This window comes from Protobothrops mucrosquamatus, unplaced genomic scaffold, assembly GCF_001527695.2.
Source record: "Protobothrops mucrosquamatus isolate PMUCROS unplaced genomic scaffold, P.Mucros_1.0 scaffold19, whole genome shotgun sequence".
NCBI classification, from domain to species: Eukaryota; Metazoa; Chordata; class Lepidosauria; order Squamata; family Viperidae; genus Protobothrops; species Protobothrops mucrosquamatus.
In genome coordinates, this window is record NW_015386404.1 from 1,911,055 (window position 1) to 1,931,836 (window position 20,782).

Genomic DNA, 20,782 nt, shown 5'->3' on the forward strand with positions numbered 1-20,782 from the left:
GCGACACTCGCACGAGTGGGGCCCGAGAACCCATGACGCTCACACGAGTGGGGCTGAGCGTGCACATGCACCAGCCAGCCAATCACATGGCCCGATTCAGAATAGGCCACGAACCGGTAGTGGCCCACGGCCCACGGGTTGGGGACCCCTGCCTTAAATGGATCTTAAAAAGGGTTTTGTGAGAACAACCCCAGCCAAAATATTTTATATCAGCTTCTCTTTCACCTTATGATATATTTTGTCTGGCAAAAGCCAGGCCACCAATTTTAGCTTGGTATTGGAGTTCTTACCTTTGCACCCGCTAAAAATCCCAGTGATATGGCGACTCTGGCGCGAAGATCAGGCCGGTCTTTGGGCCAGACATATGAGACCATTGCTTTGAGGATCTTTCCACCCTCTATTTCTTTCAACTGTGGAGAGAAAAGGTTGTGAAATGGAAAGGATGGTTTCAACAGGTTTCCAAACGACATTGGTTCCAAAGTCCCAATTCAAGAAACGTGAGCTATTTTTAGCTAGCAACATGTAGATGGGAACTTATTTCCCCCGTTTGAAATAAAATCAGCACCAAAAGGAATTGGTTCAATGGATACAAAGTAATAGCACACTTAAGAAAATTGTTCTAGATGGTTTAATTGCATGTAAAATGTCATGTCTTTTGCACTAAATGGCTCTGAGTTTGAGTCAATGTGCACTGTCAGTCTGCTAACGATTCAAGTACAGAACTAAATTTCCTTTATAAACTGATTGTCCTGTCCTGTATTTTTAATTCCTTCTTTAGAGGTCAAATGAATTACAGACGCCTTTTTGTCACTTTATGGGTTTTTCTAAATAGTGAAACTAAAAATATAGGGATAATTTTATTCAAACATAAAACCTCCTGTTTCAAAGATCTTCAATTGATGTTCTCACATTACAAATATTATAAATAATATCTACAGCAAAGGGCTGTAAAAATGCAGATGGAACAAAAGCAGGTTTGTAAACTGGATTTAAGGATCAAGGCACCTGCTCCCCTCCGTGCTGGGTGGGGAGGAGGAACCCTAAATCAAAATTCCAGTAACTATCAAAGATTCTGAGTTCTAAAAGTTAGTTTTGGAACATACAAGATTTGGTCAACTAGGGCTACAGGCAAAAATTAAATACAAGATTAGGGCATATGAAATCCAAAGAAACGTGTGAGGAGGTGGAAGCAGGTGTGAACCTTCTGTGCTTCAGTCCTTAATCAGTATTAACAGCCAACTAGCATTTGAGTCAGACTAGCTACAAGGGAGCAATCAAATGTAGGAAATCCAGATGTAATTTTGGACAGTATTATATGGAAGTCTCTAACTCTTTTGGGCCAGAAAGCTTATCTGGAATTTTGAGAGCACATTATGGGACACTCTATAAAATGGCTGCCATTGTGGACATAGCCAATCACTGTAGATTTCAGAAAGAGCTGGCATAGCCGTACTCCACTCAGCATCAAGGATGCAGCTGCAGAGGTGGTCAACAGTATTATCTGAGGGTGCAGATGACTAACAATCTGAATTGGTCTCTCCACACGTCATCCTTAGTGAAGCGTGCAAGCCAGCGTCTGCATTTCCTGCCTTGGATGAGGAGAGCACACCTTTCTCCTTCTGTCCTGGGCACTTTTTACAGAGGCACGATTGAGAGCTTTTTAAGAAACTGCATCTCTGTCTGGTTTGGTGGCAGCAGAGCCTCAGATAGAAGGTCCACCCAGAGAGTGGTGAGGACAGCTGAGAAGGTCATAGGAAGCTCGCTCCCTGGTATTCAGGATGCTGCTTAGAAGCGCTTATCTGTGCTTAGAGCTCAAAGCAATGTTAGAGACCCCACACGCCTACTTTACGGTCTGTGTCTGTTGCTCCCCTCTGGGAGGAGGCTTTGAAGTATTTATAGCAGGACTACCCGATTCTATAATTGCTTTGTACCCTATGCCATCTGTCTGGTAAACTCACAAGATTCATTTGTCTCACCATGCACATGTATACATAACCTGAACTAGACTATTCTTTCTCTGTGTCATATAATATATGCGGGTATATGCATAGTTATGTATTTATTTATTTATATTTGTCATATTTATGTAATGTATATCGGAGGTGGTGACCCTTTGAGAGCTGTATGCAACAAAATTTCATTTTAACATATGCTGATTAGTGTACATTCAAAGTAACAATAAAGTTATTCTATTAAAAAAGCTATTATTCTATTCTATCATAAGCCACACATTTAGCAGAAGGCAAACCAAATTTCATTTTGATGTATGCCGATTGGTGTACTTTCAAAGTGACAATAAAGTTGTTGTTGTTGTTGTTGTTGTTGTTGTTGTTGTTATTATTATTATTATTATTATTATTATTATTATTATTATTATTATTATTATTATTATTAGTCTACAGCTACCAACCATTTTATTTTCTAAGAACCCCTTACGAGTCCATATGAGCCCCCGAGGCATTTTTCTTCAAATAAAAGATTCTAAAAAGTTTAAATTCAGCAGGCCAGGGAGCTTAGAAGGCTTCAAGAAACATGTCAACAGGTTGCACAATAGCTCCTGGGGAGCATGTGAGGGTCTGTAATGCCTGCACCAGCCCTAACCACAGCTAAAATCATCATTAGGAAGATCTAGACCAGTGATGGTGAACCTTTTAGAGACTGAGTGCCCAAAAACTGGTCCTGCCCCGCTCCATCCCCCTGCCCCGCCCCCGCTCTGCCCCATCCTCCGCCCACCTGCCCACAGGACCACTCACTGCCTCCAGGGCCCACCACAGATCACCCAGGCAGCCCAGCAGTGCTATGTTGGCCACACCCTCTGGCCGCGCCCTGCAGCATCAACTGCATGATGGGGCGTGAGGGCAGAGTCTTGTCTACGCTGCCTGGCTGCCATGTCCTTGGCTGCGCTGCTCCATGTGGGCCACGCTCAGGGGCGACTCTCCTTCAGGGGGGCTGCTGGAGAGGAGGGGGTCGCGGGGGGAGGCAAGGCTGGGGCAACGGCACGTGTGCCCACAGAGAGGGCTCCGAGTGCCGCCTCTGGCACCCGTGCCATAGGTTCGCCACCACTGATCTAGACTATAGATTAAAGTCAACTACAGGCAGTCCTCAACTTACAACAATTTATTTAATGACAGTTCAAGGTTACAATGGCACTAAAAAAAGGGACTTATGGCAGTTTTTCACACTTCACATTACAGTACCCCTATGGTCACATGATCAAAATTCAGTCGCTTGGCAACTGACTCATATTTATGATGGTTTCAGAGTCCCAAAGTCATGTTGCGACCTTCTGACAAGCAAAGTCAATGGGGAAGCCAAATTCACTTAAAACCCGTGTTACTAACTTAACAGAGGCAGTGTTTCACTTAACAACTGTAGCAAGAAAGGTCGTAACATGGGGCAAAACTCGTTTAACAACTGTCTCACTTAGCAACAGAAATTTTGGGCTCAATTGTGGTCATAAATTGAGGACTAACTGTATGCCACCAAGATGCGGTACCAGCTAATATTGTTTCTGAAAACTGCTTTTTCTCTATTTTTGGTAATGTGACTTTCAATTAAAACAAAACTCATTTTTAATTTTTCCAAATTTTCAGTCAAAAGAGAAATGGGCTTCTAACATTTTATAAAGAACAAATGGTAAGCCCAGATGGAGCAAATAAAAAAAAACACCAGATTCTGCTCTGTTACTGTATTCTCTCACACACTGTTCTACCTACAGAAACAACAACAAAAAATTAAGATATACTTAAGGTTGTTTCCACCAAGTTATACCATGGCAGAAAATTTTAATCAGATATCCTGTTTTATTGCCCTATTATTTTTTCTTCCCCAATAATTGTATAAACTATTTCCTTTCCCCCAATAAATGCTGTATTAAATTATTTCTCTTTTTACTGTACTCTTTTGTTGTAAAGGCTGGCCAAAGGCTGTAATAAAGATACCAGATTTGAATTGACAATACAAAGTTTGCAAACAGGATCAAATATAAAGGCTAAGGCTAAGAACAAGAATCCTGGCAAGTTCCCTGCATTCAAACAAGACACATATCTATAGCTAATTAGGAGAGCCAGATTCTTGTCCATTTACTCTGTCCTTCCCTATCCAGGCTAGATGTCTGTTTATGAAGGTGGGATACTATGCATCTGCTCACTGTTTTGCCAACAGGGATATGAGTCGGTGTAAGATGAAGCTCTCCCACAAACCGAGATGACTGGCAACAGGGGGCTTATTTCCACATAAAGTTGCACAGATTTATGCTGCACGTGCAACATCAAATGACGGCTTTCGAACAGCCTTCATTCCTGTGCAAAAAGCCACAGAGAAAGGGTGGGCCATTAATCTTCCCAAGGACCACATGAGAAATTGGGACCACTGTGAAGAGCTGCCACCATTCCCTCGCCACCACAGGCCAGAGAGGGACAGTCAAATGCCCAGATGTGCCACAGAAAGTGAATCCATGTCTTTCTTAGCAGAATGGCAAGGCAAGAAAGACTAGGCAGACTCCAATTTCTCAGAGAATATGCAGCCGCTGAAATCTCGCTATTCCCCAAATGTCTATGGAGATTCTCAGTCATCCAGGTCACAGGTTGACCCAGAGGTGCTTTTTCAAAAGGCAACTGGACTTTGTTTTTCTTGAAGACGTTTTGCTTCTCATCCAAGAAGCTTCTTCAGTTCTGACTGAATGGTGGAAGGTGGAAGGATTTATATTCCTGGTCTTTAGCCCTCTTTCTGAGAGCCGTTTCGGCCACTTGGAGGTTTATCTGTTATTGCTATTCCCCGGTTTTTCATCAGAATTGATCTCCGCTATGAGCGAGAAAAGGTCCAGCAGGGAACTGCATTACTTAGACCAGGGCTTTTCAACCTTCTCACCCATTGTGCCACTTTTAGGATATGGCAACATCCGAGTACCACCAGTCGCCTAGCAAGGTGTCAAAAACTTGACCCAAAAAAAAAAAAAGAAAAGGAAAAAAGTGATGAAGTACAGGTAGTCCTCGACTTACAACAGTTCGCTTAGTGACTGTTCGAAGTTACAATGGCATTGAAAAAAGTGCCCCCCAAGCCACAGCCGAGCAAGACACCTGCCTGCCCGCCCGGCGGCGCTCTTCCTCCTGTCCCTCCAAAGGTAACAACACTCGTAAAGACAACTCCTAACCGTCGTCCCCACCCCACCCCCCCACAAACCAAAAATAAGGGGGGCAGACGACCCACCAACGTCGTCCAAAACCAGTGAAGTGTACTGGGACCCTGTGACACTGGCAGTATTTATACTTAGTCAACGGTTCGTAGACTTACTAAATCACAAGACCCTGGAGAGGCTGCAACATTCCAGCTGATCGGCGCTTCTTCAGGGCTCAGCAGAAGCACCAGGATCAGCACCAAGCTCCAGCTGGAGCCTGGCACTGATCCTGGCACTTCCGCTGAGCCCTGACAGCCCTGCAGCTCCAGCCGTCTCTCGCTCAGGCTTGTGCGGTGCTGCCACCGGTTCAGATCATTCCCCTCCCCCACTACCTCTTTTCTAGGATGGTCGCGTACCACCTGCCAGGTGCCAATGTACCACAGGTGGTACCCGTACCACTGGTTGAAAAGCCCTGACTTAGACAAGAGCAATACCAAAGACCATGAATCTAGATCCAGCTGCAGACAATGCCAGCTTCCAACTTGCCACTTAGCATTTAATATTTCTAAGTGCACCTATCTCCCCTTTTGTTTCTCCACTGCCCATCCTTTGTGACTCTTCCCTGCAAGCCTGAAGATACAGCCCTGTGCTCATTTTCATTTAATGCCACATGCCAGGCTGCAGTGAATTCTAAAAGGATATGACCCATTTTGAAAGACAATATTTCTTTAACAAATGGGGCAAATAATCATCACTATTAAAAGCTTGCTGATTTAGGCCAGAGGTAAAGCTACCCCATGCTGGCTTAAAGCTTCACAGAATAAGGGAATTTGAAAAGGCTGATGCGCCGGTAAACATGTCCTAATGATGTTGTACAATATTGCACTGACACTTGGACAATTAAGGCAGTTCATAATGTGGGCCTCTCTATGGGTCTTATGCATTCTACCCTTTGCATCCAAACCCATAAAAACATGACTACACTGAAGCCAATCAGGATCTGTGGCACTGCCTCTCACCATTACTTGTCACAGTGGATTCCTCTTAACAGATCAGCAAGTTCCAATTTCCTGGCTTTATGGACCTTTAGTTGGTATCCATGACCGCATGTCACACAAAGCACATTTGGCTTAGGAAAAGGCGTGACCCCACCTCACGATACTTATTTTTGTTCCACGAATCAGAATTTGAAACAGTGATTTGTCACAGTCTTATTAAATGCTTCATATCATGCCCAAACCATGGATTATTGTCAATTTTCTTGGCCTCTTAGAATTTGCCTGTCAAGAAACTATGGATGGAGGAACAACTGTTGAAAAGTGAAACCTTAGGAAACCAGTATTATTCCGTATGTTTTGCTAGTGTTATTATCTTCCAGTTTCATGTGCTTGAAAACTGGATTAAATCCCTTGCAGCTACCTGAACACCTACAGCTCATTTGAAGTGTGTGTGTGTGGGGGGGAGGTAAAGTGCAAGGAAAGGAAGTACAACAAAGACAAGCAACTTAACATAAAAACCATGGAATTTCTTTCCACCCAGCGCCGGTCTTTTGAGAATTCTTGAGCTCAATGAAGGAAAATGAGATCATTATAGCCAATTCCGGTGCTGATTCCTTGTTTTATTTGCCCTCACTGGAACTACTCAAAGAAGGGGCACAATCTGATTCCAACAATATTGCATAAAGGTTTGGAGTGCAATGCCAGGTCTTGGCAAGTCAATTTACTGCTTTTCCTCTGAGACACTTGGTGGGAAGAGGAACGGTAGAGGTAGTCCTCAAATTACAACAGTTCGTTTAGTGACCGTTTGAAGTTACAGTGGCCCTGGAAAAGTGACTTATCACTGTTTTTCACACTTGTGACTCTTGCATCATCCCCATGGGTCATGTGATCAAAATTCAGACACTTGGCAACTGACTCATATTTATGACGGTTGTAGGGTCCCAAGGTCATGTGATCACTTTTTGTGACCTTCTGACATGCAAAATTAATGGGGAAGTCGAATTCACTTAACAACTGGGGCAAGGAAAGTGATAAAATAGGGCAAAACTCACTTAACAAATGCCTCACTTAGCAACAGAAATTTTGGGCTCATTTGTAGTTGAAGTCAAGGACTGCCTGTATTCAAATCGCTCCTCATAATGGAAGAAGAAATTAGTAGAGTTATAGCACATTCTTGTCCAAAAACTGAATGTATCTATTTTCGTATTTTTAATACAAGAGGCAATTTTCGTTGCATCATTTAATAATATATTACAAATACAATTTGCCAAATGAATCACAGTCCAACAGGCCTCATTTTATAAGCAACACTGTCTTGGCTCTTATAAAGGCAGAGCTTTTTTTTTTTAACAACACCTTTACTAAAGGTATCCTCTGTGTTCCTTGCATATATATCTTGGGAGTCTTACACCTTTGGCAGGACCCAGGTTTGTTGCTTTTGAAAATTTTAATGTAAGTCCAATAGCTCTCCACAGTACAGAGATTGTGTGACATTTGATCAACTTTCCTCCCTCTCTGAGTCAGCAGAAGTAGGAGAAGCTGCTTCTTGTTTATATAAGGGTCCTGTCATTTTCCCAGCTCCACAGGAATAGAGGGAGGCTGGTGTGTGCTCAATAAATGTGTGATCATAGGCTTGGGAGACCAGGCAGTGCAAAACTTAATATTGTCCTTGCATCAACCAATGGGTGGGACTAGTCCAGGGGTAGGCAACCTCGGCTCTTTTATGACTCATGGACTTCAACTCCCAGAATTCCTGAGTCAGCATAGCTGGGAGTTGAAGTCCATGAGTCATAAAAGAGCCGAGGTTGCCTACCCCTGGACTAGACACTGTTGTCTGGAAATAGACAGAGGGCCTATGTAGTTTTAAGACAGTTTTAAGCATTTAAGCAGCAGCAACAATCCAGTTCTCCCCAGTCATTCTTTCCTGCCAAAGGTAAATAGCCATTGGGAGACTTATACAATGGGGATGGGGATTGAAGTCTATCCGTCTTTTCCCACTTCCTGTTGTCTAAACGTACAGAAGCTGCCTTCCTGCAAACATTTCATTCGGAAGGGCCCAAGAAGTTGAATGTGGCAGGAAAGCAGAGAATAATGAATGCTAAACTGAAAAATATTAATTCATGTCAGAGCTGGAGTTAAAGAAGCAAGGTCTAAAATCCGAGAAGTGAGTTACTGATATATTTAAAAATAGTTTGATATTGCCTTTCAGGGCATTTTTCAATGACAGCCATGACATAATAACAATCTAAAAAGCACAACTGACTGAAACAGCTGAATAGGGTATGGCATTCCTTTTTTTCAACTGCTGCCATTATAGAAGAATCCTGTGTTTCTTATATATATTAATTTGCGCTGCTTGTCAGCTGCCCCAGAGGCCTGTTGTCAGAAAGATATGAACATTTTAAATAAATAAAACAAATGCTGTCCCCCGCTAAGATATAATCAAAGAGGAGAGCGGAGGAAAAGAGGCATGAATGTGTAATGGAAAAGTCAGTCCTCTCCATGATTTTTCACACTGGTCAAAGCCATCAAAAAACTTCAAACTGACACCTTTCTCCCCAGGATGCAGCCATTTCCAATCACAGATAAGCTAGTGGCTTCCTTCTTCTGTCAAAACTAATTTTCTGAACAATTTATGCAAATAGGGATTTGCTTCCAATCAACCTGGTTCAGAAAACCCAAGGCAAACTTCAGAGAAATGGACAGAAGAATTTCCCCCTTGCGTCCGCAGAGGCAAACACGCAAGCAACTGTGTAGACCAGTGGTGGAGAACCTATGGCATGCGTGCCAGAGGCAGCACTCAGAGCCCTCTCTGTGGGCACGCACGCCATGCCCCAGAGATGGCAACCATCCCTCTTCAACCAGGCACCCGCTAACTCACTGAGGTCCCACGTGGCCGGATGCATCCCAGCACGGCTGGTTTCCCTCCCCTCCCCTCCGTCCCATCCCTCCTCCCTTCGCATGCTCTCCTTTTCCTGGGCACGACCCACTGCATCAGCTGTTGGCTATCCGTCCAGCTCAGGGGCGGCTTCTCTGAACTGCTGATGGCGGGCTGCGGAGCCCCAGAGTGCGCAGGTTGAAGGGTCGGCAGGCTGTGGCTGCTGACGGACACTGTCGGCCCCCATGCGCTCGCTGGCCTCTGTGTGCGGGGACCAACGGTGTCAGGCAGCCACCGCCCCGGCCCCTGCCTCGCCTTGCCCTGTGACAATGGCACTCCCGCCCTGCCTCGTCTCACCCCGCAGGACGAGCCTCCTGCCCACCGCCCCACCTGCCAGAGACCTCCCCAGATCTCACCCAACCCTGCCCAGCCCCCACAGGCGTCCCTCCCCACGAGCAACATTGAGGTGACCACGCCCACCTTGGCCACACCCACCCAGTCTGCCACGCCCACCTGGCACCCGACAATAAATAAGTGGGTTTTGGGTTGCAGTTTGGGCACTTGGTCTCTAAAAGGTTCGCCATAACTGGTGTAGACATTGCTACCAGCCTGCCTTCTATTGAGGACCTGTATACTGCACGAGCAAGAAAGAGAGCTATGAAAATATCTACAGACCCCTCAAATCCTGGACATAAACTATTTCAACTTCTTCCCTCAAGACGACACTATAGGGCACTGCACACCAGAACGACTAGACGTAAGGACAGTTTTTTTCCCCCATGCAATCAGTCTGCTTAACAACTAATTCCTACAAGACTGTCAAAATATTTAGTAAAGCTGTATTACTATGATACTCCTCATCTTTCCTATTACCTATCCTTACCTTCTTATGACTATAACTTTGCTGCTTGTATCTTACAATTTATATTGGTTCTTTTTGTACCCTAGTATGATTTATGTTGTTTGCTTAGGTTGTACTCTATGACTATCACTAACTGTTGCATCTTATGATTTATGGCGAAGTGTTGTATTTCACAATTTATGATAAGTGTATTTTCATGTTGTATATGATCATGATTATCACTGTTACTTGTATGTACACTGAGAGCTTATGCACCGGAAACAAATTCCTTGTGTCCAACCACACTTGGCCAATAAAGAATCCTCTCCTCTCCTCTCCTCTCCACTCCACTCCACTCCACTCCACTCCACTCCACTCCACTCCACTCTAATTCTAATTCTAATTCTAATTCTTATTCTTATTCTTATTCTGTTCTATTCTATTCTATTCTGTTCTGTTCTGTTCTGTTCTATTCTATTCTAAAGTTGGAAGGGACCTTGGAGGTCATCTAGTCTAACCCCCTGCTCAGGCAGGAAACCCTACACCATTTCGGACAAATGGCTGTCCAGTCTCTTCTTAAAAACTTCCAGTGTTGGAGCATTCACCGCTTCTGGTGGCAGGTTGTTCCACTGGTTAATTGTTCTAACTGTCAGGAAGTTTCTCCTTTGTTCCAGGTTGCTTCTCTCCTTGATGAGTTTCCATCCGTTGCTTCTTGTCCTGCCTTCAGGCGCTTTGGAGAATAGCTTGACACCCCCCCTTATTTTTGTGATAGCCCCTCAAATATTGGAACACTGCTATCACATCTCCCCTAGGCCTTCTTTTCATTAAACTAGACATAACCAATTCCAGCAGCCGTTCCTTGTAAATTCTATTCTATTCTATTCTATTCTATTCTATTCTATTCTATTCTATTCTATTCTATTCTATTCCATTCCATTCCATTCTGCAGAAAACCCAGGATGGATTAAGGGGTGATATTTACCGCTTTCTTGGGATCTGAATGGAGGCCTCCCCCGGCCTGTCCGTGCCAACAGGTTCTTTTGTCTATCTGAGACCATCCCTGCAGATGCTGGAAGAAGAACACAGCAGAGAAGGATGTCAATGGTTGTACAGTCACAATCAAACCCATTACAGGTAGCCCTCGACTTACGACCACAATTGAGCCCAAAATTTATGTTTGTAAGGGAAACATTTATTGAGTTTTGCCCCATTTTACGACTTTTCTTGCAACTGTTGTTAAGTGAATCATTACAATTGTTATGTTAGTAACACGGTTCTTAAGTGAATTTAGCTTCTCTGTTGACTTTGCTTGTCAGAAGGTCACAAAAGGGGATCACGTGACCCCAAGAAGCTGCGACCATCGTAATTACATGCCAGTTGCCAAGCCTCTGAATTTTGATCATGTGACCACCGGAATGCTGCAATGGTTGTGTGAAAAACAGTCATACGTCACTTTTTCAGTGCCATTGTTAACTTTGAACGGTCACTAAATGAACTGTTGTAAGTCGAGGACTACCTGTACAGTCCAATCCCAACTGAATTTTGCTAATATCTTAACTGTGGCTGAGGATGGACTGGTGAATAAAAGTTCAGGAAAATTATGGGAGTCCGGAAGTAGCTCACTTGAAGCAATAGCAAGAGCACTTAGACTTGTATACCACTCTATAGTACTTTTTAAAGCCCTCTCTAAGTGGTTTATAGAGTCAGCATGTTGCCCCCAACAATCTGGGTCCTCATTTGACCGACCTCAGAAGGACAGAAGGCGGAGTCAACCTTGAGCCGGTCAGGATCGAACTGCCGAACTGCTGGCAGCCAGGAGTCAGCAGAAGCAGCCTGCAGTACTGCATTCGAACCACTGCGTCACCACGGTTCATAACTGTGACTGCTTTATAAATTACTTCAGGGGTCCCCAACTCCCAGTCCATGGACCAGTACCGGGCCACGGCATGCCAGCAACCGGTCTGCACAAACAAGCAAAGCCCCATTCATGGGATGCAGCAGCACACAAAACCACGCACTCTCCGGTCCACGGAAAAACCTCTCTCCACAGAACCGGACCCTGGTGCCCAAAAGGTTGGGGACCTCTGAATTACTTCTCTCAGGAATCCTTGCAGAAGGCTGCATAAAGCCTGACTGGAGACTCTTCAGGATAGTAAATACCTGGGAGTCTATCTTAACAAAGAGGCTTGGAAAGCAAATGCTGCAATACATCTACTTTGAATTAGTGCGATGAAAGACATAATAAAAAAAGTAAAAATCTTTAAATACATGATGACTCAAATTCTAAAATGTTTCTTTCTTCAACAAGAGCACAGCTCCTCCAGAAGATAAAGAAATGCTTTGAACCTTATGCAAGCAATCCTAGACTTATAGTGACTGTTCAAAGTTACAACAGCCCTGGAAAGGGGCGTTGTCTTATCTGAACGCCTTTTCTCAGCATGATGATGTAGAATCCACCGGTGGGTAATCTCAGTCTTCCTGCTCAGTTGAGACTAAGTCAGAAATCTGCCACGCCTCCTTCTGGGCTATACCTTCCCACTTTTTGACCAAGGCGAAGCAAAACATGATGAAGTCCGACGCGTTGGCTCCGCCTACTCTGACACGGGCCCAGACGGCCTCTAAGGGTGGGTGTGGATTCTACATCATCATGCTGAGAAAAGGCGTTCAGGTAAGACAACGCCCCTTCTCTAGCATGATGAGTGTAGAATCCACCGGTGGGACATACCAAAGCTGCTCATGTCACTACGGGGGGGGGGGGGAATTAGTCTGGGCTTGTGTCCCACCAGAAGAAATTACTTGCTGCAACACCCTCCGGCCAAACGAAGCATCAGCAGATGCAAACTTGTCTACCTTGTAATGTCTAATGAATGACGAAGGAGAGGACCAAGTTGCTGCTCTACAAATGTCTTCAATGGACGCCTGGGTAGACCAGGCCGCTGACGTAGCTGCACTGCGCATGGAGTGAGCTGTGATGCGTGTAGGGACCGGTAGGGACTGCGAGAGATAGGCAAGGGCAATGCATGCCTTAATCCACCTTCCAATGGTCGAAGATGAAACCTTCTGACCCATGGAAGAAGGTTGGAAAGACATGAACAAGGCGTCAGACTTACGAAAGGCAGAGGTTTGCTTAACATACTGTAATAGTGCAGAGCCCTGCACACGTCCATACTGTAATAGTGCAGAGCCCTGCACACGTCTTTCCAACCTATGTGATGGGTTAGGACAAAAATCCGGGAGAACTAGATCCTGGTTCCTATGGAACCAGGTATTGACTTTCGGGATGAGGGACGGGTCCAATCTAAGGACCACCCTATCCTCAAAAAAGGTACACAGGTCACCCCTGACTGAAAGGGTAGCCAGCTCTGAGATACGTCTGGCTGATGTGATTGCAACCAAAAAGGCCACCTTCAGAGAAAGGAATCTCAGTGAACAAGACCTGAGAGGTTCGAAGGGTGGTGAAATTAGCGCTTGCAGTACTCGTGGCAGATCCCAAGAGGGATAGCGGTGAACCGCCGGTGGCCTGGCGTTAGTTGCCCCTTTAAGAAGGCGCTTACTACTGGGTGCTGTGCTAATGGGACCAGATTGTCGCAGGTAAGTACTGTTGATAAGGCCGCTACCTGCCTATGGATAGTGCTAGGTGTTAAGCCTTTATCCATACCTTCCAGTAGATAATCCAAGATATTTGTTATGGTGACAGACAGGGGCTGGAGTTGATGCCTAGTGCACCACAGGCAAATGTTCTTCCACGTGGCATCATATATCCTATTAGTCGAGGGGCGCCTGGAGGCTTGGATCATCGAGATCACCCTGGACAAATAGGATTGCCTGGTTAAGTTTCTCCGTTCAAGTGCCAGGAGGCCAATTGGAGCCACTGGGGATCCGGGTGCTGAAGGGCCCCCTGACTGAGGGAGATGCAGTCTGGAGGAATCCTCCATGGTGGCGAAATTGAAAGTTCCACAAGGTCGGCAAACCACGGTCGTCTCGGCCAGTGTGGAACAACCAAGATGACCTCCGCCTGCTCCTGAAGGAGTTTGCGGATGGTTGCCGGAAGGGGAGGGAATGCATAAAGCAGTCCCCTAGGCCATTTGCAGCAAAGGGTGTCCGTTCCCTCCGACCCTGGGGATGGGAACCTGGTGAAGTACCTGGGCAGTTGGGAGTTTTTCGGAGAGGCAAATAGGTCCAACTGGGGCTGGCCAAATCTGTCCGAGATCTCCCTGAACAGAACTGGGCCCAGGCGCCACTCTGAGTGGCACCTGGACCCAGGGACCCAGGGAGTCTGCCTGATGGTTTGCCTCCCCTGATATATGCTCCGCTTTGATGGAGCCTAAATTGGTCTCTGCCCAAGAGCCCAGACTGCGAGCCTCTAGCATAAAGGACCTGGAACGGGTCCCACCCTGCCTGTTGACGTGTGCCTTGGCTGCCACGTTGTCTGTCAGTATCAGTATGTGCTGTCCCGCTACTATGGTGGAGAAGTGACGGAGTGCTAGGTGAATGGCCCTGAGTTCTAGCCAGTTTATATTGTGGCTCAGGTCCGAACGGGACCATTGACCCTGGGCTAAATGAGTCTGGAGGTGAGTGCCCCAGCCGAACAGACTGGCATCCGTGGTCAAGGTGAGCCTGACGGGTTCCTTGAAGAGGGAACCCCTGGCCATTGCCGAAGAGGTCCACCACAGAAGGGATGACAGTGTCTGTCGTGGAACCCTCACTCTCCTGGTGGATGAACTCATGTTCCGCTTCTGGTAAGGGAGAAGGAACCACTGGAGGTCTCTGGAATGCAGTCTGGCCCATGGAACGATCCCCATGCAAGAGACCATTTTCCCCAGTAGTTGAGACAGTTGAACTATGGGAACTACCTTCTCCCTCCGGACACGGAGAACAAGAGTTCGGATACTGTCCCGGCAATCCTGGGAAAGGAAGACCTTGCACAGATTTGAATCTATGAATGCCCCCAGGTGTAGGATGGAGGTTGAGGGAACTGTGTGGCTCTTCTGGAAGTTCACGGAAAACCCGTGATCCTGAAGAGTCTTGATTGTAATGTCCAGGTCTGACATAGCCGACTGGAAGGAACGGGATTGGATAAGGATATCGTCCAGATAGCATTGTACGCGCACCGGAATCATTCTCAGATGTGCGGCTAAGACCGCTAAGATCTTTGTAAATACTCGTGGGGCCGAGGAAAGGACGAACGGGAGCGCCCTGTACTGGAAATGACGGTGCGTGTAACAAAACCGGAGGAATTTGCGGTGTTCGGGGAGGATCGGGATGTGAAGGTAGGCTTCCGTCAGGTCTATGGAGGAAAGAAAATCTCCCCTCCTGATGCTGACCAGGATGGACTTGAGAGTTTGCATCTTGAACCTCTTGTAGGTCAAGAAGTAGTTTAGTCCTTTCAAGTCCAATATTGCCCTCCAGCCCCCCGAGGCCTTCGGTACCACGAACAGAATGGAGTAAAACCCCTGTCCTTTCTGTTCCGTGGGCACTGGCTCTATGGCTTCTATCTCCAGTAGGTGGGAGATGGCTTTGGACATCAGACCCACCTTGGTGGCGTTTCTTATATTTGGGCATGGTAGGAAGCGTGCTGGAGGAGTGGATAAGAACGCCAGAGTGAGGCCGTGTCTTATGGTGTCTATCACCAAAGAGTCCGTGGTGGTGGCCTCCCAAGTGTCGCTGAATAGGGACAGACGTCCCCCTATGGGAGAGTCCTCCTTGGCGTCACTTATTCCACCTGTAAGGATGGCCTCCCGACCTTCGGAAGGGTCGCTTGGCCTGGTACTGGGCCCTGGCTCTAGGGTTCTGGCGGTCCTGCTGGCGATCCTGTCTAGGGGGGAAGGATCGAGAGCTTCTGGGCCAATCCCAGGACTGCCCGGCTCGAAAGGGCTGCCTCCAATCCCAAGTGGCGCCCGTACGGAAGGGCTGCCTACAGAAGTCCTGTTGAGGCTTTCTGTCCAGAGGGATGTGCAAGTATCTTGTGTTTGTCCTTTCCCTCTATGAGATACGGCTCGAGGACTGGGCCAAAGAGGTGTGTTTTACTATACGGTGCGGTCGATAGACGCCACTTGGATTTCAGGTCAGCCCGCCATTGTTTCAGCCATAGCAGTCTCCGGGATGAGACAGTAGCTGCAATAGATCTGGCGGAGTACCTGGTAAAGTGGAGCGACGCATCCACCACGTATTCGGACGCTGCAACCAACTTGCCCAATGTCTGGTGTGCTTGCACCTGGTCAGGAGGAATGAGGGCCTGGAGTTCGTGGAGCCACATGATGGACGACCTGGCGAAAAAAGACGATGATGTAGCCGCCTTGATTGCCCATGCCGAGGCTTGGTGAGCTCTACAGAGAGAAAACTCAAACCTCTTTTCCTCCGCTTTCAAGGCCTCTGCCATGTCGCCTGGAATGGTGGAGGTAGAAAATAGGGAAGTCAGTGGAGTGTCCACAGTTGGCACCTCCAGGAGGGAAGAAAAGGAAGAAGAGACATTGAAGAGCTTTTTCTCAGTCCCGCTGGGCGAAGGAAGAGTGCCCAGCGAAGACCACTGCTTCTCCACTGTGCTGCGGAAGAAGGTCAGGCATGGGATTTGTTTCTCCTCCACTACCGGCTCGGAGAATAAAGGGTTCGAGTCCTGGAAGGAGGAGGTAGATGGTTTGGGTTCCTGTTCAGGAGTGAGGTTGGCCGTGGTACAGGCCTTCAGAAGTAATGATTTAAATAGGGAAGGGTCAAAAAGACACGATGTCGGGGCTGGAGCAGTCTCCTCGTCCTCTGACATGGGCATGTCAGCCGTTTCCAAATCCACGGATCCCTCCTCTCCTATCTGAGGATGTATCTGAAATGCCCGAACCAGGTAGCAGGGCAGGGCCTGTTTGAGGGAGGGATGCCGGGGGAGGAGGGGGCATCTACAAGGGCCGTTGACCCATGGAAGAGGCCATAAATTGCGCAAAGGCGTGATGCATAAAGGCCTGAAATTGGTCCGACCATATGTCTTGTTGGTCCGAGGGACGGCTGCCGGCTGCTGTAGGGGTATAAGTGGCCTCCAGTCCCTGTTGTACTGTGGGGGAGGGGAAATCTCCCCGGGTGCTTGGTAGCGAGGAGAGAGGGGGACCGACCTGTTCAATTTCCCCCTGAGGAGACCATGCCCTAGGGGCATCATGGGGAGGCGCGAATTGAGGCTTAAATGGTGAGCGTTCCAGTGAAACGGGGGGAACCACTTCTGCTTCACTGGAGATGAGCCGTTGAGCTCTGGAGAACTCCCTCTCCAGCGCCTGATGTCTCCTCGAGGCCTCTCGCTCAGCAGCTTGGAGGGCTCTTTGGTGGATGAGGCTGCCATGTGTCTGATTAACAAAACACTTAAAATGTCAACGCTGCAAATACTGTATATTCTTGCTTTGACAATATGCAGAACTGTCTGGTATATATATAGTTAAACCAGCAACTGGGAAAGAGGGAGGAGCATAAGGATAGCCTGACCGGAAGTAAATCACAAATTCCAAGTTGATTGGAAGAAGTGAACCATGACCCCAAAATAAGGGAGTGGGAAATGCTTAGAATGTATATGCGTAACGGAAGAGAAGCCAGACCTAAGCATTTCCACCATGCTGTACTGACGTCTCTGTAACCTTAATAAATGCTTTTAGGAAAAATATGCCTGAAAGTCCTTTTAAGTGTTTTGTTAATCAGACACATGACATAAAAGAACTTTCAGGCATTTTTTTAACCTAAAAGCCTTTATTAAGGTTACAGAGATGTCAGTACGGCATGGTGGAATGCTAAGATCTGATTTTCTTTTCCGTTGCACATACATTCCAGGCATTTTTCCCTCCCCTATTTTGGGGTCATGATTCACATCTTCAATTAACTTGGAAGATGTGATTCACTTCCGGTTCCTTTTCCCCGGGCGTTCCTTATTCTCCTCCCCTTTCACTGTTGCCTGATTTAACTATAAAAATACCAGACAGTTCTGCATATTGTCAAAGCAAGAATATACAGTATTTGCAGCGTTGACAGAGGCCTTTGCCTTTGATTTTTTCTTCCCCCCCCCCCCGCTTCCAATTCAGATGATCTGCGCTTTTTTTGTGCGGAGGGAGCAACAGAGCCCTGTGATGGCTGAGGAGTTGCACTGTCTGCCATTGCCACCTGGATATTCCGGGTAGGAGATATCCAGTGGTGGGGGGAAGAATAAGTACGCAGACCTGGTTGTCAGAGAGGGAAATCCCACGCTCTGTGCAACAGCAATGACAGACAGCCAGTCAGTTCTCTAGAGCTGCCTGTGAGGCCTTGCGGCACAGTGCCACACAACTAAGTGGAACAGGTGGAGTCTACTCAAAATTCCCCCTCACTGAAGTGAAATTGAGGATGGAGCGTGAAATTCCTACAGGGAAGGGTGACTGAAGGGGGTTCCCTGACCAGGAGGCCCTGTGGTGTAGATCTGGGATGATCAGAGGGCCTTGCAATATTGTGGGTCAAATCCGTCTGTGTGCAGACAAAATGGCGGCCGCCCACTGCTCTAATCTCTCCCAAACGATAGAGAAGACCGCAGTCCACTGGTGGGGAGAGCGGCTGATGTGTCCCCCCAATCCGTCCTGCTACAGCAGGGCAAGGTAAGGGTCTGGGCTGGATACAGCAGGCAGTCTAATAGGCCTTGTAAAATGGCGGCCGAGCCGTACGAGGCTCCCAAAATGGCGGCCGCGCCAAAATTAACGGTCGATTTGCAATGCTGCCGGGCCTACCCAGACCTGGGTGGCCCTGGTTGAGTTAAACCAGCAGCCCTAGAGGCTTGTCCCCTTCGCTTCGAGGCCTCAGTATGGCCAAAACTTGCAGTTTGTTTGTCGCGCAGCTTCTGCTGCGATCCGGAGCGTCAGGAGGATCAAACAGGGCCTTGCGGCGACGGCGCGCTTCGGCGAGGCTGTCCAGTTGCACGGGCTCCACAGGAATCGCTAGTTAAGGGTCCTGAAGGAATCAGTCCGATCTGAGCTGATCGGGCTCCGGTGAGGCCGAAACGGTGGAAATTGGCCCGAGTGGAGCCTGCAAAGCTCGCTGAAGCTGGAGCCTATCAGTTGCAACGATCGGCTCGAGCGGAGCCTGTGAGGCTCGCTGAAGCCAAAGCTTAACAATTGCAACCCTGTAAATTTGGAGCCGGATTATCAAGACCAAATTGAGAAAAAAATTGTATTTTTTTTAATCTGAATTTGAAATACTATGCAATTAACTAACCAACAAAGCTAAGTAACCTAGTCTAACCAGAGGAGCCAAAGTACTTGCGTCCTGCTGAGCTGAGACTAAGTAAAAAACTGGGAAGGTACAGCCCAGAAGGAGGCGTGGCAGATTTCTGACTTAGTCTCAACTGAGCAGGAAGGCTGAGATTACCTACCGGTGGATTCTACACTCATCATGCTGGAGAAAATAACTTATGACTGTTTTTCACACTTACGACCGTTGCAGCATCCATATGGTCATGCAAACAAAATTCAGACTCTTGGCAACTGGTTCATGTTTATGACGGTCGCAGCGTCCCAGGGTCATGTGATCCCCTTTTGTGATCTTCTGACAAGCAAAGTCAATGGAAAAGCCAGATTCACTTAAAACCACATTACAAACTTGACAAATGTAGTGATTCACTTAACAACTGTGGCAAGAAAGGTCGCAAAATGGGGCAAAATTCACATAACAACCATCGCACTTAGCAACAAATTTTGGGGTCAATTGTGGTCGTTAAATTGAGGACTACCTGCATGGGGAATATTAGATTAGAACATCTAGTCCAGGGGTAGGCAACCTTGGCTGTTTTTGACTCGTGGACTTCAACTCCCAGAATTTCTGAGCCAGCATGGGGGAACTATGGCCCCCTTGATGACTTGTGGACTTCAACTCCCAGAATTCCTGAGCCAGCATGGAGGAACTACGGCCCCTTCATGACTCGTGGACTTCAACTCCCAGAATTCCTGAGCCAGCCATGGTTGCCTACCCCTGATCTAGTCAACTGCAACCAAAATCTTGCTTCTTAACCTGTTACAGACATCTTCATGTCAAAGCATGTTAACTATTAAATACAGCCCACTATGTGGATGGCATATAGCAGCAGAACCCTTATGAGATCGGTGTGTGTGCGTGTGTGCATGCACATATGGGAACCAGGTGTTGAGTTCTCTTGAGTCTTGGGTGAAAGGGCATTTAGGGCAAAAGCAGAGTGCAGTTACTGGGTGATAAAGCTAGCAGTTTTGGGGAGAAATGGAATCAGCTGCAGCTTCTGCCACTTCTTACCTCATCCTCATGGTTGTGTAATTGTCACACAGTGTACCTCTTGAAATCAAATGAACTAACAACACATTATTTGCTTTATTGTTACCCTGAGCTCTTCTATTTTTGGATTTTAAAAAATGATGTATTCAGAATGTCATTTCTGAAAGTGCATCTAGGCTTCAAAGAAAATGCTTGATATCTCTATTATGCTAGAACACCAAAGAGCAATTTGGTGAGCAACATAACATCATAAAGCACTTATGAAGAACTTAAATGCTTGCAAATACATAAAATGTGAGAAAGCATTAATTCACAACCATTCTTCACAGAAAACATGATTGCTTCTGTTTCTAAGAAGGGGAGCCAGGAGGTTATAGGGAAAGAAGAAAAATGAAAGAAAATGGTGTTAACATTCTATTAATAAGCATTTGAGCAAAGATCACAAGCTACATAACAAGTTATATGCATTATGTGAGTCAATGCTGTTGGTCTATCTATCTTATTTATCTTGCTACTTGCTTCTTAAATTTATATACCACCATAGAATCCAAGGATTGACAGCAGCTAGCAACATAATAAAAACCAAATAACCTAATTCAAATTTCCACAGTAAAAAATGAATAGAAAAAAAACACAACAAAACAAAGATCCCAATAACAACAAAGGGCGCTCCAGAAGACTCACATTATTAAAGACTATATATATGAGGATTCTTTAATCATTTT

At 46.5% G+C, this 20,782-nt stretch overlaps 1 protein-coding gene across 1 annotated transcript in view; it reads right to left on the reverse strand.

Moving 5' to 3' along the window:
• The window catches only part of ABCB7 (ATP binding cassette subfamily B member 7), an 85,965-nt gene that overhangs the window by 47,653 nt on the left and 17,530 nt on the right, over nt 1–20,782 (reverse strand). The window contains exons 3-4 of the mRNA XM_015810772.2: nt 10,816–10,902; nt 291–410 (exon numbers count right to left, since the gene is read on the reverse strand). Of these exons, the coding sequence (XP_015666258.1) occupies nt 291–410; nt 10,816–10,902 (207 nt within the window). The remainder of the gene's footprint in view (nt 1–290; nt 411–10,815; nt 10,903–20,782) is intronic.